This window comes from Scyliorhinus canicula, chromosome 9 (genome assembly GCF_902713615.1).
Source record: "Scyliorhinus canicula chromosome 9, sScyCan1.1, whole genome shotgun sequence".
Classification (NCBI taxonomy): domain Eukaryota; kingdom Metazoa; phylum Chordata; class Chondrichthyes; order Carcharhiniformes; family Scyliorhinidae; genus Scyliorhinus; species Scyliorhinus canicula.
In genome coordinates, this window is record NC_052154.1 from 148,586,872 (window position 1) to 148,613,264 (window position 26,393).

The 26,393-nt window shown below is 45.3% G+C and overlaps 1 protein-coding gene across 5 annotated transcripts in view; it reads left to right on the forward strand.

Moving 5' to 3' along the window:
- The window catches only part of hipk3a (homeodomain interacting protein kinase 3a), a 278,159-nt gene that overhangs the window by 221,979 nt on the left and 29,787 nt on the right, over positions 1-26,393 (forward strand). For all 5 annotated transcript variants that reach the window (XM_038807891.1, XM_038807892.1, XM_038807894.1 and 2 more), the window contains 6 exons: positions 7,988-8,107; positions 9,644-9,730; positions 14,750-14,934; positions 18,147-18,306; positions 20,027-20,150; positions 24,147-24,268. In XM_038807891.1, coding sequence (XP_038663819.1) covers positions 7,988-8,107; positions 9,644-9,730; positions 14,750-14,934; positions 18,147-18,306; positions 20,027-20,150; positions 24,147-24,268 — 798 coding nt within the window. The remainder of the gene's footprint in view (positions 1-7,987; positions 8,108-9,643; positions 9,731-14,749; positions 14,935-18,146; positions 18,307-20,026; positions 20,151-24,146; positions 24,269-26,393) is intronic.

Genomic DNA, 26,393 nt, shown 5'->3' on the forward strand with positions numbered 1-26,393 from the left:
GGAACAGATCGAAGACGGGACATGGGCTGATGCCCTGGAGAGGGTAAATTCTTCCTCCTCGTGTGCGCGGCTTAGCCTCATTCAATTCAAGGTGCTGCATAGGGCCCACATGACTGGGACGAGGATGAGTCGGTTCTTTGGGGGTGAAGATAGGTGTGTCAGGTGCTCGGGGAGTCCAGCGAACCATGCCCATATGTTCTGGGCATGCCCGGCATTGGAGGAGTTCTGGAAGGGGGTGGCGAGGACGGTGTCAAGGGTGGTGGGATCCAGGGTCGAGCCAGGATGGGGACTCCCGATCTTTGGGGTTGGGGTGGAGCCGGGAGTGCAGCAGGCGAAAGAGGTAGGTGTGCTGGCCTTTGCGTCCCTAGTAGCCCGGCGAAGGATTTTGCCACAGTGGAAGGACGCAAGGCCCCCAAGCGTGGAGACCTGGATCAATTACATGGCGGGCTTCATTAAGCTTGAGAAGGTTAAATTTGCCCTGAGAGGATCGGTGCAAGGTTTCTTTAAACGGTCATGATGTGGAGATGCCGGCGTTGGACTGGGGTGAGCACAGTAAGAAGTCTTACAACACCAGGTTAAAGTCCCAACAGGTTTGTTTCAAACACGAGCTTTCGGAGCACGGCTCCTTCTTCAGGTTCACCTGAAGAAGGAGCCGTGCTCCGAAAGCTCGTCTTTAAACGGTGGCAACCTTTCCTCGACTTTCTGGCTCAACGATAGGGTACTGGAACAGTAGCAGCAGCAACCCGGGGGGGGGGGGGGGGGGGGGGGTCACGTTGATTATGTTTGCTTATTTTATTTAAATTTGATTTATTTAATTTTAATTTATGGTTAAGTTCTCTTGTTGGGGGGGGGGGGGGGGGCGGTGGGGGGAGTGTGATACATGTGATGTTACGGTATGGGGGGAATTGTGGGTGTTATGGGGCTGTTAGTTGCATATTACTGCTTGTTGCTATACTTGTTATATTTTTATATTTTCTGTAAAAAATTCCAATAAAAATTATTTTTAAAAAAAAATTAAAGATACTATACCATTAATCCACTGTATTCTGCGTTATGACAAATTTGGCATGCTCTTATTAAGGAATGTTAGAACATAGAACATTACAGCGCAGTACGGGCCCTTCGGCCCTCCATGTTGCGCCGACCTGTGAAACCATCTGAAGCCTATCTGACCTAAACTCTTCCATTTTTATCCATATGTCTATCCAGTGACCACTTAAATGCCCTTAAAGTTGGCGAGTCTACTACTGTTGCAGGCAGGGTGTTCCACACCCCTACTACTCTGAGTAAAGATACTGCCTCTGACATCTGTCCTATATCTACCACCCCTCAATTTAAAGCTATGTCCCCTCGTGTTGGTCATCACCATCCGAGGAAAAAGACTCTCACTCTCTAACCCTCTGACTATCTTATTTTTCTCTATTAAGTCACCTCTCAGCCTTCTCCTCTCTAACGAAAACAACCTCAAGTCCCTGAGCCTTCCCTCGTAAGACCTTCCCTCCATACCAGGCAACATCCTAGTAAATCTCCTCTGAACCCTTTCCAAAGCTTCCACATCCTTCCTATAATGTGGTGACCAGAACTGCACGCTGTATTCCAGGAGCAGCCGCACCAGAGTTATGTACAGCTGCAGCATGACCTTGTGGCTCCGAAACTCAATCCCCCTGCTGATAAAGGCTAGCACACCATATGCCTTCTTAACAGCCCTATTAACCTGGGTGGCAACTTTCAGGGATTTATGTACCTGGATGCCGAGATCTCTCTGTTCATCTACACTACCAAGAATCTTGCCATTAGCCCAGTACTCTGCATTCCTGTTACTCCTTCCAAAGTGAACCACCTCACACTTTTCCGCATTAAACTCCATCTGCCACCTCTCAGCCCAGCTCTGCAGCTTATCTATGTCCCTCTGTATCCTATAACATCCTTCAGCACTATCCACAACTCCACCGACCTTCGTGTCATCTGCAAACTTACTAACCCATCCTTCTACACCCTCTTCTAGGTCATTTATAAAAATGACAAACAGCAGTGGCCCCAAAACAGATTCTTGCGGTACACCACTAGTAACTGAACTCCAGGATGAACATTTGCCATCAACCACCACCCTCTGTCTTCTTTGAAATATTTCCAATAATGTGCAGTCATTGCAGAAGCTGAGGCAACCCACTATTTTAACTTGTCATGACTAACAGAGAAACAACCAAAATCAGCTTGACTTGTGTGGGATTTCTTAGTCCCCCACACCAGTCATGGACTCTTCTCCCATTCTTGGGTTCACCCATGAAAGTTTTCACTATAAACTTTGTATATAAAGCACTTGACATAGTGAAGGCACGTTTCTGCACCTTTCTGCAGTGATTATTGTGATAAGGACACTGATGTTTTGCAAATATGAAGCAGAAAGTTTTAACTGGTAGAAGTGCCTAAATGGAGTAAGGAAGCAGAGCGACAAAGGGAGGACAGATACACGGATTTCTAAAAGTCAAGAGGTTGTAAGGTCATTGGAAAAGCAAACACAGCATTGGGGTTTGTTTCTGGAGGGACAGAATTGAAAAACCGAAGTTACAATGGACTTTCATTGAATCTTGGTTAGGCCACACTTGGCGTACTATGCATATTACCATAAATAAAAGCAAAATACTGCGGATGCTGAAAATCTGAAACAAAAGCACAAAATGCTGGATAAACTCAGCACGCCTGGCAACATCTTTGGAGAGAGAAACAGTTAACTTTTCTAGTCCGTATGACCTTCTTTACAACTCGCTTCCATATTGGCTCTAATTTTGCGGCAGTATTAATGGCAAAACTGTTAGCACTCATTATCATTGCTCCATTGAAACTGAGAGAAACCCTGGCACTAGCATATGTGCAGAATAACACAGAATCGCAAAGTTGCTGTCAGTGATTCTATGCTTCTCCAGATGGTGCGTTGATGTTTTCCCCTCCTGGCTCACCCACTGCAATCAATGGAAATCAATAGGATTCAAGAGAATTGCCATTCTTGCGCAGTTAGTCTTGCAATAGCAACCCTTGAAAAAGTTATGCTTTGTTGAATGAGTTGAGATAAGGTCCAGGACCAGACCCCAACATTTGTTAGGATACTGGACAATAACCTCAGACACGTTATTTTAATTTCTAAAACAGACAAATGGATACTTCACTCCAGGAGTGATGCCACTGGAAAATAGGATATGGTATATTAAAACGATTTATTATTAGCACAAGTTTAAACTACATTGACATGGACAGAAAAATGGTTAACAGTTGACAGTTAAACAATTCATAACAATAAAAGGAAACATTTTAGCTTCTAACTAATACCTTCTCTATCTCCAATTAAGTAAAGTCCATCACTTGTAAATAAAGTTAGCAAACACAGGGATACTAGTTCTCTTCCAGATAGAGATTTCTTGGAAAGAATGTTCAGAGAGAGAGAAAAACCTTTTCAGACACCAGTTGCATGCCTTGGTGTCTTTGAAAGATGACTCCTTAACCCTACAGCTTTTGGCAAAAGCTTCTGCTCAGCTTTAAGCTCCTTACAAACTAAAAGTTATACTGTCTGTTAGAGACCTGGCTCCTCCCATTAATTACATCATCTCTGTCCCACTAACTAGGTTATGACTATCTTACTAGTGTTAACCACAACCCCTCAATTATCTAAACCCCAGGGAACCTACTTTCTATAAACAAAATTCCATTAGCCCTATATAGGTAAACAATATACATTGTTGGAATGATTGTCATTTTTACGGCATCTTGATTGCACATTTTGCAGCCACAGAGTCTGAATATCTTAACATAGATTATTTAATAATATTACTGCAAAAGATATATATACCTGATCTCAGGCTTTTAAAACATAATGGCAACAGACATAAAATATATTATATATTAATTCTTACATTATCACAGATACAACTAAGTTTTTAAAGGTGTACTAACTTCAGGGTTACTTTTAAACCCCTCTTTGACCCTGAAAACCTGACTTCTCCATTATGATATTTAAAAACACAAATGTTATAAATATATGTAAAGTTTGTTTATATTGATATTTTAGCTTCTATCTAAATAAAATCACAAATGGTATTTCACTGTCTGAAAATTTAAATTAAATGTTAATGGTATTAAATGCTTTTAACTTCCTGGTTTGCTGTGTGAATACTTCAATATGTAAACATTTCAATGTTACCTGCTTTCTGGCATCACTGAGAGATCACCTTGTCATGGTATGAAATTTAAAATGACATTAGTAAAGCGAAAAACCAAACCAGAGATCGCAAGATCTTCGTGGGTAGCTTTCTTAAGAGATCAATGGCAAGGCCCTTGCTTTGTAACTGGCTCTTCCCTCTAGAAAAGGGAAACGGAGGGGAGGGCTAAAATAAATACACAGCTCATTGACCTGAAACATTCAACTCTGATTCTCTCGCCACAGTTGCTGCAAGACCTGCTAAGTGTTTCCAGCATCTTCTGTTTTTATTTCAATTTTCCAACATTTTAATTTTGTAAGACTGACTGATTGAGCTCTTCAAGATAATTATTAGTTTGTTAGGTTAGACATAGACTGGATGCACCTACTTGCAGGTGACATCAAAACTAGGGACAACAGTAACAGAATAGAGGCAGTGCAAAAGGGGACCATTCGACCCACCGAGTCTATAACTGGCTTTCTGAAAGAACATTCCACCAAACCCCCCATTCCAGCTTTATCCCCGTAACGTTGCACATTCTTTCTTTTTGGAAAGCAATCCAATTCCTTTTTTGAATACCTCTATTGAACCTGCCTCCACCACTGTCTCATGAAGTTTACTCCAGATTCCAATCAGCCCCAGTGAAAATATTTTTCCTGACCTCGTTTTACTCCTTTTGCCACTTACTTTGAATCTGTGCCCTCCAGTTCTTGATGAAATGTATGTAAGTCATGAATAAATCCAATTAGGATTTCGGGCGAAACTCCTTTACCTAAAAAGTGGTGAGAATGTGGAATTCGTCCCCAGAAGGAGTGGTTCAGGTGAACAGCAGATTTATTTAGGAGGAAACTGGATAGACACATGAGGTAGAAAAGGGTGTGGTGATGGGGCTCAGATGAAGATGTGTGGGAGGAGGCATGTGTGGAGCGCAAACACTGGCATGAACCTGTTGGGCCAAGTGACTTGTTTCTGTGCTGTAAAATTGTATGCAAGAAGAAATACATCTGAGCATACTGTTATTTATGTCGCAAAGCACTTTAACACTGAGCAGTGGATCTTGATGTATTTCTAAATTTATGATTTCTATGTATAAACATGATGACTCTGCACATAGCTGGAGTGTTAAGTGTGATGACACAATCTCCTTGGCACGGCAACTGAATGCCAATTCGCTTAACTCAGCGTAGTCAAACTCAGCCAGTGGAATGTCACAAATGGAAGTCCGCTCCCTTGGTTTGATGGCAGTGTCGCCAAAGTTGGGAGCCCTTACCTTATTTCCCAATCCTCTGAAGTCGGGCCGCTTTAATCTTGCATGTGTAGAGTGCCATTTGTTCATTCTTGTCTGCAACCCCAGTTTTGCTCACTGGCATGTGCCCTTCAGAAAATGTTCACAGGCTTTATGTATTAAGCCACTGCTAACGTTCGAGCTCAGAAATGCCACAAGCTCTTTTCAAAGTGAGGGAAAGATTGTAGAGTTGCATTTGCTGTGTCTGCTAGCAAAGCACAAGCTTCAGAGTAAAAGCATGTTGATACATCAGATACTGCACTAAATGTCCTAGAGGGATGTGGCTTTTGATGAGGACCTTCTACAAGCAACATTGCACCTGATATCAAATTAGGACCTTAACCACTTGTAAGCCAAAGGAATCTGATCTGAGTTTGGACGATAGTACATCCCGTACAACATGTATCAATGCTGTATCATTGCAGAAGATTGTAAGTAGTCATTCAGCTCATGTGATGAGAGTAACTGCTACTTCTTAGCCCTGCTACTTTTCTTCCCTACAGTAACTGCATTCATACGTATCGTGTCTGCAGTCAATGCAGCAACATAAATTTAAAATGTTCCAATTAGACGCATTCCATCTTATTACCTGTGTATCACACGTTCAAATCCTCCCGCCTGCTTCATCAGCACTGCCACATTTCCCCTAGGCATCAATGTATAATGCATCGAAATGAAGTTTTAACCTTATTTTTTGAAAAAAAAACCTTTCTTTACAAAGTGCCCAGCAGGCAAATAGAGTTCCAAACCCTGTTCAAACTTTCTATCTCCAATCATTCAATCTCAGAGCATTTTTAACAAGCTGCATGAAATCCAGGAACAGAGGAGCACAGGAGATATGTTGCAGTGAAAGGATAATGTGATTTCAATCCGGAACAAAGAGTTTTTGTGAAATGGACTACGGGTAGCATCTTAAAATTTTGCAGGTGAAAATTGATCTTCAAAGTCAGGAAGCCCTGATTCTGTCAGGACTTTCAATAGACAGGACCTTTTATCAGTCAGACTGAAAATGGCTTGACACTTCACTGATCACTGCTTGTTTGGAGGCATCAGGTACAATGTCTTTCAAGGGCAGGCTTGTGCCTTTTAGGCCTCCAAGAGAACTTGTGCTCTAAGAGGGCATTGGCAACCATGGATTTGCATGTGTTGGTCCATGGTTATACTTGGCACGGTACTGCAGACTCTCCTTCTTAGTGCCTGCCTTGCACATATTGGAAGAATTTGGTGGTTGATCATGAGCCTGATTGGCCATGTTATGAACACACCTTCAATGGCACCAAGTCACAGAGTGGGTCTTGAACCCGACTTGAACTTGGACTGAACTGATCTTTCTATGCATCTTCTCCACAGTAGTAGCACTATATTCCATATGCCTCACCGATGTCTATGTATTTACATTATAATGTCCTATGTTTTTCATATATGGAACGATCTGCCTGGATTGTGTGCAAAACAATACTTTTCACTGTACCTCGAAACACGTAACAATAAATCTAAATCTAGCTTCTGGCTTCGAGGTAGGGGCGCTGCCACTGCACCACAAGATACCGTCCGATGGACCTTAATTTACTTTGTAGCATGAAATCCTGTAAAATAAATGGTTTGTCGCATATTACAAAATCAATTTTCATGTTTGCTTTTAGATAGTACGGTGGTAATCTACAGTTTTTTCTCTAATTTGAGCTGGCAGTATTCCAAACAGTGAAATGTTAATTTCAAAGTAGTATCTGTGTTGGTGGTAAAGACAAGGATATATAGAAGGAATGTTATTCTTAAATCATTCGTAGGGTGCGAGTGTCATTGCCACGGTCAGCATTTATTGCCCCTCCCTAACTACCATTGAGATGGGTGTGGTGAGTCACCTGCTTGAACTGTTGCAGATTAGGTGATGTCAGTACACCCACAGTGTTGTTCTGGAGAGAGTTTGAGGATTTTGGCCAAGCAACCAAATCTGGATGGTGAGTACTGTCTGGAGGGGAACTTGCAAGTGGTGGTGTTCCCATGTATCTGCTGTCCTGGGGCTTCCAGGTGGTAGAGAGCCCAGATTTGGAAGGTACTGTTGAAGAATTTTCTGCAGTGCATACTGCAGATGGTACACACTGCTGCCACTTGTGTTGGTGATGAAGGGATTGAATGTTTACGGCGATGGATGGTCAAGCGGGGCTGCTTTGTACTGGATGGTGTCAAGCTTCTTGAGTGTTGTTGGAGCAGCACCCATTCAAGCACGTTGCAAATATTCTTAATGTACAAAGCAATGAAATGGTTTTTGTTGGAGAAGGGGATGGGGTAAATGGGGACAGGATATAACCAAGTTGTTATTGAATTATTGAATGGTGTTTACCACGTGGCCCAACAAAGAGAAGTTATTTTTTAGCCAAAGTAAAATCTTGGACTTTTTTTACATTAGTGTTGAACAAATAACTGTTGCAATAAAGCACTCAATATTTATGCTTTACACACATTTCGCTAAATTTACCACATGGAGTAATTCATTTATTATTTTATTCCGCAGATACGTTACATTTCGCAAACACAAGGGTTGCCAGGAGATCATCTATTAAATGTGGGGACAAAAACAACACGGTTCTTCTCGACAGAGACCGAATCATCATATTCAGGGTGGAAAATGAAGGTAATTTTCAAACTTGTTGCGAACTGTGATCAAAATTTGATGCATGTGCATTTGGAGTATGAGTAGCCACTCAGCCTCTCGAGCCTGCTCTGCTATTTGGTAAGATCATGGCTGACCTGATTGTGGCCTCAACTTCACTCTCCTGCATATCCCTGATACCTTTAGATTTTTGACGAACAAGGAATCAATCTACCTCAGCCTTTAAAATATTCAATGACCCTGCCCCCTCCACTCTGAGGAAGAGAGCTCCATAGATTCATGACACTCTCAAGGAAATAATTTCCCCATATCTTTGTCTTAAATGGGAGAACCATTATTTTTAAACTGGGTCCCTTGGTTCTAGTCTCTCCCACAGGAGAAACATTCTTTCAGTATCTACCCATTCAATGCAAAATTGAATCATAACTGACTAGCCTGGATACTCTGAGCATGTCTGTTTCTGGTTTACTATTGTGGAATTACTGCTCTTGAGGTATTTTTAGTTGTGTGTTTCTCTCCAAATTTAACTCCTGTCTCTTGGCATTAAAGATGCAGCATGCACTTTCAGAGAGCTGATGTTAGGAGATTTGTGGTCACCAATGAGAAATGGAAAGGGCTGGATTAAGTCAACATTATTAACGAGAGGCCTGCATTTTGAAACAACTCAACTGCTGGCATAAAAACTTGAACTAAATAACCAGGGGTGCTAAATAAAAGTCAGCTGTAAATTTGTTGGGTTTTCTTTGTCTTGAATATATATTTTTAAATATTTCTTTATTCTCCTTTTTTTGCATCTTCTCCCCAATTTACACCCACCAACAATAATCAGTAACAAATATGTCACCCTCTGGAGCACCTCACACTAGAACCCCGCCTCCATATCCTCTCCCAACTCTTCCTCCCACTTTGCTTTGATCCCTTCCATAGGTGCCTTCTCCTCCTCCAAAATAGCTCCGTAGACCGCTGACACAACCCCCTTCTCCAGTCCGCCTGTCGTCAGCACCTCCTCCAGCAATGTGGAGACCAGCTCCTCCGGCAAGTTCTGTATCTCCTTTCTAGCAAAATCTCGAACCTGCATATATCTAAACATTTCCCCCGCTCCAGCCCATACTTCGCTTCCAGCTCCTTCAGTCCTGCAAACCAACCTCTAAGGAACAAATCTTTTAATGTCTTAATCCCCTTCTCCTTCTATTTCCGAAAATTTCCATCCCACCTCCCTGGCTCAAATCTGTGGTTTCCCCCGAATCGGCATTTCCCTTGACCCTGCCCCCAACCCGAAGTGTTGGCGGAACTGCCTCCAAATTTTCAATGAAACTATTATTACTGGACTCTCTGAGTACTTCCCCGGGGCTATCAGGAGCGGCGCTGTTGCTAGTGCTTTCAATCCTGACACCCTGCACAAATTCTCCTCCATTCTGACCCACTGGGAATTAACACCTCTTACCCAGCTCTGCACCTTCTCCACATTCGCCGCCCAGTAGTAATACATCAGGTTCGGAAGACCCACTCTTGAATATTTTTTGTTAATTTTTTTTCAAACCTCTCTTTTTGCTTTAGACTCCAGAAGAGCATGAGGCAGAAACAGGGATGAAGTCTAAAGAAGCCAGAAAGTATATCTTTGGTTGTTTAGATGATATAGCGCATGTAAGTATCAGCAGTCAAGAATTAGTTATCATGTTGACAGTGCAACCTCCAGTTGGAAACCTGCTGTATTAGGGTAGAGAGCCGGATCATTGAGGGCATTCCTCCTCTTCTGTGCATTTCAGAATAAATGCCAGGAGAGTGACTACATTCACAATTTCAGTCAATTTGAAAGTGTTCTGGGCTATTTATGATCGCAAGACATTTGTTTTTAATTCTCAAGAAGGTATGTTCCCGTATTGTACAAAATGATTATACACTTGAGTTAACATTTATTTTATGAAGAACATATGCATCTCCGATTTCCATCATCCTCCCACTGGTGGGCATGTCTTCAGCTGCCTAGACACTATGCTGTGGAGTTCCCTCCCTAAAGTGCTCTGCCTCTCTCCGCTCTTTTCCAAAGACATTATTTAAAATCTAGCTCTGTGACCCAGCTGTTTGTCACATCAGAAAAAGGAGCAGGAATAGGTCACACAGCCATCCAATAAGATTTTGTCTGATTGTCAACCTCACCCGTTTCCATATCCCTTGAGGTATCTCTATATGTGGCTTGGTAGCATACTTGACTCCTAACCCTCCTTTAAAACACCTTGGAATGTTTTTACAATATTGAAGAGGCTATATAATTCCAAGTTAACCGTACCATCAGATATTTGCACACAGATTTTGTGAAACATTCCCAGATGTTTAAATGCATTGTAATATTTAGTGGACCTTCACAGATATATTTCCTGAACGCAAATTGATTCATAGACTGATGCAACAAAGGAGGCTGTTTGGCCCCTCGTGCCTGTGTCAGCATTTTGAAAGAGCTATTTAATTAGGCCCACTCTCCCCGCTCGCATTCCCATAGCTCTGAGAATCTTTCCCCTTTAAGTATTTCCCGAATTCCAATATGTGCACATACACTGCAGATTTTGGTTGCGCATTGCATGAGACAGGAGTGCACTGAGACGCAATAATAGGACCTTGCATAAAATGGTTGCAGCCTTGACAGCGGCCATTCGGCCTTTTGAGTTCATGCTGACACTCTGCTAGAGCAATTTAGTTAGTCCGACTCTCCCACCTGTGTATGTGTGAGTGAGAGAGAGAGACGTGGATTCTGAAAAAGCACCCTACCTAGGTCCACTCCCCGGCCTATCCTCCGTAACCCCATATCCCCACCTAACCTTTCGACACTAATGGAGCCCAGTTTTGCTTCATAATATTCCTGAGAAGCCATTTGGGATGTTTTATTACGTTATAAACCTATCTCTTTTATTTGTTCTTCCTTTCTCATTTGCTTGTTTGTTCATTTCTTCAATAGTTTGCCGAACCACCTGTTGCATGGGAGGAAATGTTGATCATATGTGTGGTTCTTTTGTAAAAATGTTCTAGACACTTATGCAGCAGTCTTTGGGTTCCTGTGCCTTTGCCCATTCGGCTAGTCTAAGAGACTATTCCCTGCACAAAGGGTTTCAGCTTGAAAAAAAACAACTACGCAATATTAGTGGACCCGGGGGAGCAATAACAATGTTTTCTATCATTTGCATCATAAGACATAGGAGCAGAATTAGGCCACTCGGCCCATCGAGTCTGCTCTGCTATTCAATCATGGCTGATATTTCCTCATTCCCATTCTGCTGCCTTCTCCCCATAACCCCTGATCCCTTTATTAATCAAGAACCTATCTATCTCTGTCTTAAAGACACTCGGTGATTTGACTTCCACTGCCTTCTGCGGCAAAGAGTTCCACAGATTCACCACCCTCTGACTGAAGAAATTTCTCCTCATCTCTCTTTAAAAGGATCGTCCCTTTAGTCTGAAATGGTGTCTTCTGGTTTTTCCTACAAGTGGAAACATCCTCTCCACATCCACTCTAGGTCTCGCAGTACCCTGTAAGTTTCAATAAGATCTCCCTTCACCTTTCTAAACTCCTACGAGGACAGACCCAGAGTCCTCAACTGTTCCTCATACGGCAAGCTCTTCATTCCAGGGATTATTCTTGTGAGCCTCCTCTGAACCCTTTCCAAGGCCAGCACATCCTTCCTTAGATGCAGGGCCCAAAACTGCTCGCATACTCCAAATTGGGTCTGACCAGAGCCTTATACAGCCTCAGAAGTACATTCCTGGTCTTATATTCTAGCCCTCTTGACGTGAATGCTAACATTGCATTTGCCGCCTTAACTGCCAACTGAACCTGCACATTAACCTTAAGAGAATCGTAAACAAGGACTCCCAAGTCCCTTTGTGCTTCTGATTTCCTTAACATTTCCCCATTTAGAAAATAGTGTATTCCTAAGTTCCTCCTTCCAAAGTGCATAACCGTACACTTTTCCACATTGTATTTCATTTGCCACTTCATTGCCCACTCTCCTAGTTTGTCCAAATCCTTCTGCAGCCCCCTTGCTTCCTCAATACTGCCTGTCCCTCTACAGATCTTTGTATCATCTGCAAACTTAGCAACAATGCCTTCGGTTCCTTCTTCCAGATCATTACTGTATATTGTGAAAAGTTGTGGTCCCAGCACGGACCCCTGAGGAACACCACCAGTCACCGGCTGCCATCCTGAAAAATATCCATTTATCCCCACTCTGCCTTCTGTCAGTCAGCCAATCCTCTATCCATGCCAGGATCTTACCCTTAACACCATGGGCTTTTAACTTATTTAACAGTCTCCTATGTGGTACCTTGTCAAAGGCCTTCTGTAAGTCTAAATAAATCACGTCCACTGGTTCTCCTTTGTCTAACTTCCTTGTTACCTACTCAAAGAGCGCGAACAGATTTGTCAGACACGACCTCCCTTTGACAGAGTCGTGCTGACTTAGTCCTATTTTACCATGTACTTCCAAACATTTTGTGATCTCCTCTTTAATAACAGACTCTAAAATATTACCAATGACCGAAGTCAGGCTAACTGGCCTGTAATTACCCATCTTCTGCCTCCCTCCCTTCTTACAGTGGTGTTACATTAGCCACTTTCCAGTCCTCTGGGAACCATCCTGCCTCCAGTGATTCCTGAAAGATCATCACCAGTGCTTCCACAATTTCCTCGTCTATCTCTTTTAGGACCCTGGGGTGTAGTCCAGGAGACTTATCCACCTTCAGACCTTTCAGTTTCCCCAGAACCTTCTCCTTAGTAATGGTCACTGCACTCACCTCTGCCCCTGGTTCTCCTGGAGCTCTGGCATCCCACTGGTGTCTTCCACCGTGAAGACTGGTGCAAAGTAACTATTCAGTTTGTCTGCCATTTCTTTGTTTCCTATTATGACTTCTCCAGCCACATTTTCCAGTGGTCCAATGTCTATTTTTGCCTCTCTCTTACCTTTTATCTATTGAAAAAAACTCTTCCTATCTTCCTTTACATTACTAGCTAGCTTGCACTCCTACTTCATCTCCTCCCCCTTATTGCTTTTTTAGTTGTCCTCTGCTCACTTTTAAAGGCTTCCCAATCCTCTGGCTTCCCACTAATCCTCGCCAATTTGGACGCTTTTTCTTTAGCTTTTATGCTGTCCTTGACATCCCTCGTCAGCCATGGATGCCTTGTCCTCCCCTTGGCATGTTTCCTCCTCCTTGGGATGAATTTCTGCTATGCCTCCCTAATAACCCCCCAAAACTCCTGCCATTGCTGTTCCACTGTCTTCCCTGCTCGGCTCCTTTTCCAATCAACTCTGGCCTGCTCCTCCCTCATGTCTTTGTAGTTACCCTTATTTAATTGTAATACTGTTACATCTGATTGCAGCTTCTCCCTCTCAAATTGCAGGGTAAATTCTATCACATTGTGGTCACTGCTCCCTAAGGGTTCCTTCACTTTAAGTTCCCTCATCAAGTCTCCCTCATTACACAGCACCAAATCCAGAATTGCCTGTTCCCCAGTAGGCTCTGTCACAAGCTGTTAGAAAAAAATCCATCTCTTAGACATTCCACAAATTCCTTTTATTGAGCTCCACTATCAACCTGATTCTCCCAGTCCACCTGCATATTGAAGTCCCCCATGATTATTGTAATATTGCCTTTTTTCATGCCTTTTTTACACTGGCTGTCTTTCTGGATTCCACCCAAATTGTGATTTTCTTGAGGGGGGGTGGTTTCCAGACTGTTTATTGATCTGGCGATACTAATCTTTCAAAACACTCTGCTTTCACATTCTTAAAAGAAAACCAGCTGTAACATCCACTGATTTTAACAAAAAATGATACAGAAGGCAAAATGATACAGAAGGCAAAAGGCACATCTTCACATGAAAGAAACCTTCCAAGTAAACAGAAACATGGTAATTCTATCTCTATTCCCTCCTTGGTCTTCTTTAAGGATTTTAATCCTGCATCGAATAATGATTAGATAATCATCCTGTACTCCTTGCAAGAGTTAGAACCATGGAACCATTCGGGACTCATCAAGTCTGCACCCACCCTCTGAAAACGCACCCTACCTAGGCTCACTCCCCCGCTCTATCCCCATAACCCCACCTAATCCCATCTTTGGACTGTGGAGGAAATTGGAGCGCAAGGTGGACACCTACACAGACACTGGGAGAATGTGCAAACTCAACACCGTCACCCAAGGTTCGAATTGCTATGAGGCAGCACAGTAGCACGGTGGGTAGCACTGTTGCTCCACCGCTCCAGGGTCCCAGGTTCGATTCGCGGCTTGGGTCACTGTCTGTGTGCACGTTCTCCCCATGTCTGCGTGGGTTTCCTCCGGGTGCTCCGGTTTCCTCCCAAAAGTCCCAAAAGACGTGCTATTAGGCAATTTGGACATTCTGGATTCTCCCTCTTTGTAGCCGAACATGCGCCGGAATGTGACAACTAGGGGCTTTTCACAATAACTTCATTGCAGTGTTAATGTTCGCCTAATGGTGACAATAAAGATTATTATTATTATGAGGCCATGCTGCCCTTTTATTCAGTCCTTCTATATGTTAATAGAAATAGTGGGTTGGGAATTAGTTTTAAGTGAATTTAGGCGTGAGGTGGCAACAGTAAGATTTCTCTGTCCTGTCCTACCCTGTTGCTAAATTGCAGTGTGCTCTTGTCTCAGGTGAACATGGTGATGGATTTGGAGGGAAATGACCTACAGGCAGAGAAAGCAGATCGCATGGAATTTGTCAGTCTGTTGAAGAAGATGTTGCTGATTGATGCAGAGAAGAGGATCACACCAGTGGAGACAATGAACCACCCCTTTGTAACCATGCAGCACTTACTGGACTTTCCGCACAGCAACCAGTACGTCCTCGCTGTAAATAGGAGTTAATTGAACCCAAGTCACACACTATGCATATCCTCCCCTTAATATGGGTAAAATGTGCCCTTCAGGAACATCTTAACCATTTAGTCCTGGAATAATTTGTAACAGAGCTGCATTCAGATGTTAGGCTAATGATTTACATTAAAAAAGCACCTTACTGTTGTCAGCATGTCCACATACTTGAGGAAATGCTTTTGAAGAACTATGACTTTTATGCAGCCATGTTATTTGGCTCATACATCTATGCCAGTGTGAGTTTTCATTAGTTTTTCTGAGAATGGGGCATCACTAGTTATGACCGATTTGTTATTGTCCTTGAGAAGATGGTGTTGAGCTGACACCTTGAACTGCTGCAGTACATGTGGTGTAGCTAGGGGAGGAAGTTTGAAGACTTTGACCCAACAACTGTGAAGGAACAAATATGTATTTCCACAAATCAGGGTTTTGTGTAACTTGTAGGGTACCTTGTAGATGGTGGTGTTCCTATGTGTCTGCTGCACTTGTCCTAGATGGTAACGGTGACAGGTTTTGATGGTGCGGTCGAAAGAACCGTGGCAAGTTGCTGCAGTGCATCTTGTAAATGGTATATACTGCTACCACTGTGAGTCACAGGTGGAGGGAGTGAATGTTTAATCTGGTAAATGGGCTGCTTTTTCCTGGGTGTTAAACACATTATACATGGACTCTGCCAACATTTCTTTGAACCGTGCTGCTGACCATGGCTGGTGTCATGAACCGGCCAAAAGAGATCATAGTAAGTCTTAAGAATATCCATCTGCTTGTAAAGCTTGAGGACCAAGAGACTTGTAGGAGAGACATTAGACCTCTGCAATTGCAAACCGCCCCCCCCCCCCCCCTCCCCCTCAACTCATTTAAAAAGTACCTGGATCTGCATCTGAAGTGCTGTAACCTGCAAGGCTAGGGATCAGGTGCTGAAAAGCAGGATAAAAATTAGAGGCTAGTTTATTTTTTTCTCTTTTTTTGGTTGCGCAGACACAATAGGCTGAATGGCCTCTTTTGATAGTTCTGCGCTTTCCCTCTCATTCCCTACCTATCTCACTCCTCTCCTCCCCATTCCACTCCTTTCCTCCCCATTCCACTCCTTTCCTCCCCATTCCACTCCTCCCCTCCCATTCCACTCCTCCCCTCCCCATTCCACTCCTCCCTTCCCCATTCCACTCCTCCCTTCCCCATTCCACTCCTCCTCCCCATCCCATTCCACTCCTCCCCATTCCACTCCTTCCCTCCCCATTCCACTCCTTCCCTCCCCATTCCACTTCCTCCCCTCCCCATTCCACTTCCTCCCCTCCCCATTCCACTCCTTCCCTCCCCATTCCACTCCTTCCCTCCCCATTCCACTCCTTCCCTCCCCATTCCACTCCTCCCCTCCCCATTCCACTCCTTCCCTCCCCATCCCACTCCTTCCCTCCCCATCCCACTCCTTCCCTCCCCATTCCACTCCTCCCCTCCCCATTCCACTCCCCCCCTCCCCATTCCACTCCCTCCCTCCCCATTCCACTCCTCCCCTCCCCATTCCTCCCCTCCCCATTCCCCTCCTCCCCTCCCCATTCCTCCCCTCCCCATTCCTCTCCTCCCCTCCCCATTCCACTTCCTCCCCTCCCCATTCCACTCCTCCCCTCCCCATTCCACTCCTTCCCTCCCCATTCCACTCCTTCCCTCCCCATTCCACTCCCTCCCTCCCCATTCCACTCCCTCCCTCCCCATTCCACTCCCTCCCTCCCCATTCCACTCCCTCCCTCCCCATTCCACTCCCTCCCTCCCCATTCCACTCCCTCCCTCCCCATTCCACTCCCTCCCTCCCCATTCCACTCCCTCCCTCCCCATTCCACTCCCTCCCTCCCCATTCCACTCCCTCCCTCCCCATTCCACTCCCTCCCTCCCCATTCCACTCCCTCCCTCCCCATTCCACTCCCTCCCTCCCCATTCCACTCCCTCCCTCCCCATTCCACTCCTCCCCTCCCCATTCCACTCCTCCCCTCCCCATTCCACTCCTCCCCTCCCCATTCCACTCCTCCCCTCCCCATTCCACTCCTCCCCTCCCCATTCCACTCCTCCCCTCCCCATTCCACTCCTCCCCTCCCCATTCCACTCCTTCCCCTCCCCTCTCCATTCCACTCCTCCCCTCCCCTCTTCATTCCACTCCTCCCCTTCCTACTTATTCCATCCATTCCCACTCCTCCCCATCTGTTTTAGTGTGGCCCCTTTAAAGAGGTGATATTTGACAGGCCACGTGACAAGCCCTGAGTCTATGGGAGCAGAATGTGTGAATGTTAGCCTATAGATGTTTCAGTGTGGATCTGGCTGTTGGGGTTTGGTGAGGTGTCGTAAAATAAAAGCAGATGCTGGAATCTGAAACAAAAACCGAAAATACTGGACAATCACAGCAGGTCTGACAGCATCTGTGGAGAGAGAAGAGAGCTAATGTTTCGAGTCTGGGTGACTGTCAAAGCTCTTTGCCTATTTCACTCCTCCCCTCACTATGCTTCCTCTTACTCACTATCCTTCTCCCTTCCTCTACCACTCCTCTCTCAATTCCACTCCCTCCCCCCCCCCCCCCCCCCCCCCCCCCCCCCCCCCACCCCTTCCTATCTGTAGTAGTAGTTGTGCTGTCCTGTGTATTTAGTTCTTCTTAGTTAAATAAATCACTGTTGTGATTGAGCTTCACCTCGTTGATTGCCTTGCAATGTCACCTCCCTATCTCTCTCCCCTCTTCCCAATCCCATTCCTCTAATCCTTTCTATTTCCTACCTCAACCTTTGTGTGCAGGACTCGCAGATTTTACAAACCCAGCATGTCACCTGCTTGAGCGCCCCCTTCCCAAAAGTGCCAACTTAGAGAATCTGCATACCTTTTAGCAGGGGGAGTAGGTGAAGAATCTCACTGAGCTGGTGGTCTGTTGCTGACAGAGAAAGGATTCTGGCTGCACTATTTCAGCTGAGGTGTTCAATCTGGGTGGAAGAAAGGCTCACACTTGAGGTAGAGGATGCCAAAGGCCTATGAGGAGAGGGCATGTCAATGCAAACTCCAGCAAAGGGCTGAAACAGACACAATGGTCTTCTGTGTGGCAAGCATCCCAGTGATTCGAATTACAGTATAAAAGATTAAATGGGGGTCCAGATGTTTGTGATTCATCCAAATAACACTTGGTTTGTTTACATTTTCCCCACAGCGTCCAGTCTTGTTTCCACATAATGGATGTTTGCAGATGGAGGCCGAATCTGTACGATGTAATAAACCGCAATAAGATGCCATTTATGAGACCCGTTGCCTCAAACAATGCCACAAATCTGAGCATGGCTTTCAATAAAATGGGCTCTGTACACAGCCAGGTAAGGAGAAAGTCTGTCTTATCCCAGATAAGGAGTTGTTTGGTTGGGGGGGGGCGGTGATGAGTTGGCGGTGGAAGTAGACGGGGGAAGAGTGGTAGATGAGTTGGCGGTGGAAGGGGGTGGGGCTAAAATTACTGCTACGAGAGAGTAGGGAAAAGTTTCTGCAGACATATCTTTTTATAATGGTGCAGTTGAATGGTTGAGGCAGAGAAATGTTTCAAGGTAAATTTGACAAACCATTTGAGCAGAGCAAGATTCAGAGCTTACAGTTGAGCTTTGGGCCAAATGGCCTCCTGCAGCAATGACCGGAGTCATGGCTTGGCATGGCCCTAGTTTTTTCTCTCACATGCTCACAACTTTGTTTTACCACCTATCCCCTCTGAGCTGCACCAGTTCAACAGGTGTGTTCTTTTGTTGTAATTAAGGCAGGCACCAACTAACTCTCTCTCCCCAGCGTGTCCTTGGGGTTGAACAGAGGGCAATCGTTCATCTTAACAGAAACAGGAGGCCTGTTTAAACCCTCACAGTGCTTAATATAACTGGATGAGGCCCACAGCTCCGTGAACCCCGAATTGAATCCCTGCTGCTTCACACTTTTCCATTCTAGCAGGGGCAACAACTTATAAATATTCTGGATTCACTCAGACCAACAGCCCAGGAAGATCCAGTAAATAATTGGTTTACTCCCTGACTCTATGATCTCCTTCAACACTGCAGTCATCCTTGATTTTACGCACTCTGCCATTGACCGCCATGCCTACAATTGCATGACCCAACGCTCTGGAATTCCTTCCCTAAACCTCTCCCTCACTGTTTTTCATCCTTTAAGACATGCCTTAAAACCAAGCTTGTTTGTGGTCAGCTATCCCAATATCTCCTTACTTGGTTCAGTGTCTAATCTTTGATAACACTCTTGTGTTAAACACCTTTGAACGTTATACTGCTTTAAAGATGCTATATTGGTGCAATTTGTTGTTGCTTAGTCCTAAAATTGGCCATAAAACACTTATCTCAGATACAGTGAAGCCTGAACAATTGAAAATAAAGACAGATTTAGTATCCTGAGTGGCAGAAGGGATAGCTATCACTTAAGAGACTTTTAAAACAAAATGAATGTGAGAATTCTTAGGGTTCAGCTCATTACTCAACAGCACTACCTTGTGGTGGATGGAAGTTTCTACAAACCCTGTGCCTTCACTGAGCAGTGACGGAACCTTTCACGGTTCCACTTGGACAGGTCTTTGTTCCCATCCAGTTGGACTGCTTGGTGATGAATTAACCAATTAAGCTTCCGTATTTTAATCCCCGGTTCAAACAGTGACAGAGAAATAAGTTTGTTTTTTACCAGTAAGGAGTGGTGTTGGGCAGTGGAGAGGTAACAGTATATTAAGGGTAGCGAAGCAATGGGCAAGCATAAACAAATACACCATTGTTGACATGTTAGAAGAACCTGTTTGGCTGTATGAGGCTGGTGTGAGTCATTCAGCCATTATTCAAATGAGTGGACAGCCCACCACAGAAGTTTAATATGTGCTGCAAGGTTCAAGGGTACACTTGTGTTGAGTTGCCATTGGGAACATCTCTGCTGTTGTTGCCTCTTGTGTATGAAACTTTTGAACCTCCATCCACAACACATTGTAGCTTTATTAAAACATTTGTACTATGTGCTTTTGGGCTGAGTTTGAGACTGTGACACTGATGCTGTATAATATTCATTTAGCACATACCACCGACTGGACCTTCCCTGATGCACCATGGGATACCACTGCAGCCAGGGTCTACTCAGTTTGGGTGCAACGAGTCTTTCCAGCAGACCCTCATCCTCTGCCCACCCACACTTCAAGGTATGAGGGTGAAACAGGGACTACATGCCAGATCAGCACTCATAAGTATTCTGAATTTAAAGTTATTCAGAAAGAAACAGTAATCATGTCATACATGGTGGACGTAGATTAAATATTAACTTTCAGATGTGAATTGGATATAAACTTTAAACGTGCAGGGCTATTGGAGGAAGTGCAAGGAGAGTGTGAAAAAGTTTATTTGAAAGAAACAGCAGACATGATGGGCTGATTGGCCTCCCTCTGCCTTCTAATTCTGTGCACACTGATGGTGGCTTCAGAATGCAATGAGTAGGAAGGATAGGCGAGTAGGAAGGATAGACGAGTAGGAAGGATAGACGAGTAGGAAGGATAGGCGAGTAGGAAGGATAGGCGAGTAGGAAGGATAGGCGAGTAGGAAGGATAGGCGAGTCGGAAGCATTGGCGAGCCGGAAGCGTAGGCGAGCCGGAAGCGTAGGCGAGTCGGAAGCGTAGGCGAGTCGGAAGCGTAGGCGAGTCGGAAGCGTAGGCGAGTCGGAAGGCTAGGCGAGTCGGAAGGCTAGGCGAGTCGGAAGGCTAGGCGAGTCGGAAGGCTAGGCGAGTCGGAAGGCTAGGCGAGTCGTAAGGCTAGGCGAGTCGTAAGGCTAGGCGAGTCGTAAGGCTAGGCGAGTCGTAAGGCTAGGCGAGTCGTAAGGCTAGGCGAGTCGTAAGGCTAGGCGAGTCGTAAGGCTAGGCGAGTCGTAAGGCTAGGCGAGTCGTAAGGCTAGGCGAGTCGGAAGGCTAGGCGAGTCGGAAGGCTAGGCGAGTCGTAAGGCTAGGCGAGTCGTAAGGCTAGGCGAGTCGGAAGGCTAGGCGAGTCGGAAGACTAGGCGAGTCGGAAGGCTAGGCGAGTCGGAAGGCTAGGCGAGTCGGAAGGCTAGGCGAGTCGGAAGGCTAGGCGAGTCGGAAGGCTAGGCGAGTCGGAAGGCTAGGCGAGTCGGAAGGCTAGGCGAGTCGGAAGGCTAGGCGAGTCGGAAGGCTAGGCGAGTCGGAAGGCTAGGCGAGTCGGAAGGCTAGGCGAGTCGGAAGGCTAGGCGAGTCGGAAGGCTAGGCGAGTCGGAAGGCTAGGCGAGTCGGAAGGCTAGGCGAGTCGGAAGGCTAGGCGAGTCGGAAGGCTAGGCGAGTCGGAAGGCTAGGCGAGTCGGAAGGCTAGGCGAGTCGGAAGGCTAGGCGAGTCGGAAGGCTAGGCGAGTCGGAAGGCTAGGCGAGTCGGAAGGCTAGGCGAGTCGGAAGGCTAGGCGAGTCGGAAGGCTAGGCGAGTCGGAAGGCTAGGCGAGTCGGAAGGCTAGGCGAGTCGGAAGGCTAGGCGAGTCGGAAGGCTAGGCGAGTCGGAAGGCTAGGCGAGTCGGAAGGCTAGGCGAGTCGGAAGGCTAGGCGAGTCGGAAGGCTAGGCGAGTCGGAAGGCTAGGCGAGTCGGAAGGCTAGGCGAGTCGGAAGGCTAGGCGAGTCGGAAGGCTAGGCGAGTCGGAAGGCTAGGCGAGTCGGAAGGCTAGGCGAGTCGGAAGGCTAGGCGAGTCGGAAGGCTAGGCGAGTCGGAAGGCTAGGCGAGTCGGAAGGCTAGGCGAGTCGGAAGGCTAGGTAAGTAGGAAGGATAGGCTTATGTGTTGCAAGGCTAGGCATGTGTTGGAAGGCTAGGCAAATGGGGAGAAAACGCATGCGTGGGAATGATAAGCAGGTGGGACTGCTATACGAGTGCAAATGACACATGAATGTAAACTTTTCTAATTGCATTATTGAATCAGTAGCTTGACACACCGGATGGATGACAGACGATGGATAACTTCCTGGAAAGATAAGCAAGCCTTTGGCCTGCAATCTCCTCGGCACCTTACTAAGTCCTTGCAATCTTCTTGTGCAGCCTGTTACCTGGGGAAAGGATATCACTATTGCCACAACCACCTTTCAAATGCAGTTGGAAATGGTCAATGCTTTCTGGACTTTTCAGCAATGCCCACATGCCATGAATGCATTAAAGCAGGAGTGGTCTAGAGGTCGAAAGCGTGGTTGCCAGCATGTGGAACAGTATGAAAATCAGGAATGCACAAGATGTCAGATTGGAGTCTAGAGCAATTGGAGGGATATGGGCAATTCCTACTCACAAAGCTCTTCAACTCAAGCAGATGGTTTAAGGCAGAAAGATAAGTTATTTCAAAATAAATAATGAAGTGAGGCAATATAAATCAAATCATACAGTTCTAAATAAGGTGCAGGAACAGTCAGATCTTTGGTTTCGCATAAAAAATCTTTGAAGGTGGCAGGACAAGCTGAGAAGGCTGTACAGAGCACATAGGAATCCTAGACTTTATAAACAGAGGAATAGAGTACTGTTGCTTGTTCTGGTGAGTGCACTTTACACTCAATTGGCTCTGTTTTATTACATAGCTCTAGAGTCGCCAGGTATCCTTATGGTACCACCACGAGGTTCAAGTTCAGATCAATGACTCAATACACCAATTAGTAAGGTTCAAAACAAGACACGTTTATTAATATACAGTTATTCGCTACTCATGCATATTATACTAAAAGACTAAACTATTCCTACCACTAATAGGCCAATACTTATCTGGATAAGGGAACCCGCCGGATCAGGGAACAATGGTCTCTTGCTCTGTACTGGATCTGCAGGCTTCCAGCTGGTATGGACTAAGGGGTCAGGAGTGTCTATCTCGTAGCGTGCGTTGTATGACACTTACTTGGTGGTGCAGCAATTGGCCAGGCCTCTCCTTACAGTCAAGTTCGTCGAGAGCTGCTGAGGTTTTCTGCTGGGAGGGCCGGCTAAGAGAGTGAACTGAACTTGGGACCTGACTTTTATAGGTCCCAGGGGCTTTGCGCCCTTTTGGGCGGACCCCGAGCTTACTGTCAATCAATTGGGTCTCATACCAATCGATTGGTATGAATCCCCCCCATACTGAGGCTGTCCCTCGATCACGGGGCGGTTCTTCCTAGCATGTTTGTCTCCTTTGTTTCAGACTCCCGTTGGCGCCGGAAAGTCTGACCTGCTATAGAATGTCCCGAATGTAGCTAATCGCTGTATCCATTGTTCCCGGGGATCGCAGACAGAATACACAGGGAGATTCTGCAACCTGCTTGTCTTTCTTAAAGTGTCCAATTTTCCCTGCGTGCTTTGTAAATCGCCATTTTGAGTCGGGAAGTGGCCAACTTCGGTGGCTACAGTACAAAAGCAGGAAAGTATGGTAAACCTTTATAAATCACTGGTTAGGTCTCAGCTGGATTATTGTGTCCAGTTCTGGGCACCTCCATTTAGGAAGGGTGTCAAGGTGTATGTTAAGGAGACTCATTGGAATGGTAGCAGAGATGAGGAACTTCAGTTATGTAGAGAAACTGGAGAAGCTGAGATTGTTCTTATAGCAGAGAAGGTTAACAAGAGATTTGATAAAAGTATTCAAAATCATAAATGTTTTGATGGAGCAGCACGAAGGAAACTGTTTCCAGTAGCAGAAGGGCCAGTAACCAGAGGGCACAGATTTGAGGTAATTGGCAAAAGAACCAACGGTGTCATTAAATTGTTTTTATACAGTGAGTTGTTATGGGTTAGAATGCTCTGGCTGAAAGAACAGTGGAAGCAGATTCAATAGTAGCTTTCAAAAGGGAATTGAATCAATACTTGAAAAGGAAAGTTTTGCAGAGTTGTGTGGAAAGAGCACGGGAGTGGGACCGAGTAGATAGCTCTTTCAAAGAGCTGTATGGCCTCCTTCTATGCTGTATGATTAATCAATTCTAACTGTTTAGAAGTGAAGTAAGCTATATAAACTGACGTGGAAGAGAGTGGTGCACCCTATCTTGTTGGTCCTTTAAGCATTGTCCTTTAAGATTCTACCATGTTAGTATATGCAAGTCTGGGATCTGTCGAGGTCGTCAAGAGACAGTCATTTAGCTTCAAGTGAAATGTCAGGCTGTGAACTGTGGGGCTGTTGTGTCTTTAGAAGAGTCCTTCCTACTCCTCTGTTCTTCTATCTACAGGCATCCCAACTAACCCAGGTAAACCCACAGGATTCTCTGTTCGAATGGACAACGCAGTGCCTCTCGTTACACAGGCACCGACCATGCAGCCGCTTCAGCTGAGGCCTGGGGTTTTGACGCAGGTTTGTGCTTTCTGTTCAGGTCATACCCAAGGTAACTCCAGTCTCACAACTCAAACTTAGCAACCAGAAGATAGACAATAATTGCTGGCCTTGTTAATAACTTCCACATCTTGAGAATGGAATTTTTTTTAAAACAAGTACCATTAAAGCTCTTGTCTTGCAAGTGGTTTTAAAATTCTCATCTTTGTTTGAAAGCTCCTTCATGGCCTCAGCCCTCCCTATCTCTGTAATCTGCCACGTTGTACAACCTTCTGAGGTCTCTGTACTTTCAATTCTGGGATCTTGCACATCCTTTATCGTCATCACTGGCAGCTATACTTTCCCTCCCAAAATCTCTATTCTCCTCTACAATGTTTAAAATATCATTCATAGGATGTGGGCATCGCTGACCAGGCCCATTCCTAATTATCTTTGAAATGTGGCAGTGAACTACTTCATTTATAAGTGGGCAACTAGGCTGTTTCAGAGGACAGTTCAAGAATTAACCACATTTATGTGGGTCTGGAGTCACATAAAGGCCAGGATGTGTAAGGAAGGTCAGATTTAGGAATGTTGTGATAATCCAGTCATTGCATGGTCACCATTACCAAAACTAGTTTTTGATTAATTGCCGTGATAGGATGTGAAATCATGTCTTTGGATCATTAGCCCAGACTTCTGGATCACTGGCCCAATAACATAAACAGTGTGCAATTCAAAACTGGGTACATGAGCAGCAGCAGCACTGTATACAACCACAATCTGTAACCTCAAGGCCTGGCATATCTCCCATTCTACCACCAAGCAAGGGGATCAGCAGTAGTTCAATGAAGAGTGCAAGTGGGCAGGCCAGGAGCAGCACCAGACATACCTAAAAATCAGGTGGCAACCTGGTGAAGCTATAACACAGGACTACTTGTGTTCCAAAAGTGAAAACAACATGTGACAGACAGACCTAAGAGCTCCCTCAACCAATGGATCAGACCTGAGCTCTGCAGACCTGGTATATCCAGTCGTGAATTGCGGTGTACAATTAAACAGCTAACCATAGCAGGAGGGTGCAAAGATATCACCAGCCACAATGATGGGGGAGGCCAGCACATCCGTGCAGAAGACAAGGCTGAAGTATTTGCAACAATCTTCAGTCAAAGGTGCTGAGTGGATAATCCATCTTGGCTTTCTCCCAATGTCCCCATCGTCACCGATCCTAGTCTTCAGCCAATTCAATTCACTCCACGTAATATCAAGAAACTGCTGAAGACACTGGACACTGCAACGGCTATGGGCCCTGACAATATTCGGGCAAAGGACTGTGCTCCAGAACTTGCCGTCCCCTAGCTAAGCAGTCCCAGTACAGCTACAATACAGGCACCTACCCAGATTGTGGAAAATTGCCCTGACATGCAAAAGGCAGGACAAATCAAGCCCAGCCTTTTACTGCCCATCAGTCTGCTATTGATCATCAGCAAAGTGATGGAAAGTATCGACAATGAACTTACTCAACAGTAACCTCAGTGATGCTCAGTTTGGGTTCCACCAGGGTCATTCAGCTCCTGACATTACAGCCTTTATCCAAACAAGGAGAAAAGAAGAAAAGAGCTGAACTCAGAGGCGAGAGTGATTGCCCTTGACATCAAAGCACCATTTGATCGAGTGTGGCATCAAGGAGCCCTAACACAACTGGAGTCGATTGTAATTGAGGAAAAAACTCTATTGGTTGAAGCCATATCCGGCAGAAAGGAAGCTTGTTGTGGTTGTTGGAGGACAATCATCTCAGTCCAAGGGCATCACTGCAAGATTTCCTCAAGGTAGTGGCCAAGGCCCAACATCTTCAGCTGCTTTATCAATTACTTTCCATCCATCATCAAGTCAGATGTGAGGATGTTTACTGATGATTGCACAACGTTCTTTACTTTTGCGGCGACGCAGATACTGAAGCAGTCTGTACCCATATGCAACAAGATTGGGCAACATTGAGGCTTGGGATGATATGTGGCAAGTAACATTTGCGCCATACAAGTTGCAGACAATGGCCATCTCCAAAAGAGAGAATCCAACCATCCCCCCTTGACATTCATTGTGATTACCATTGCTGAATCCCCACGTGTCGACATCTTGGGGGTTACCATTGACTAGAAACTGAACT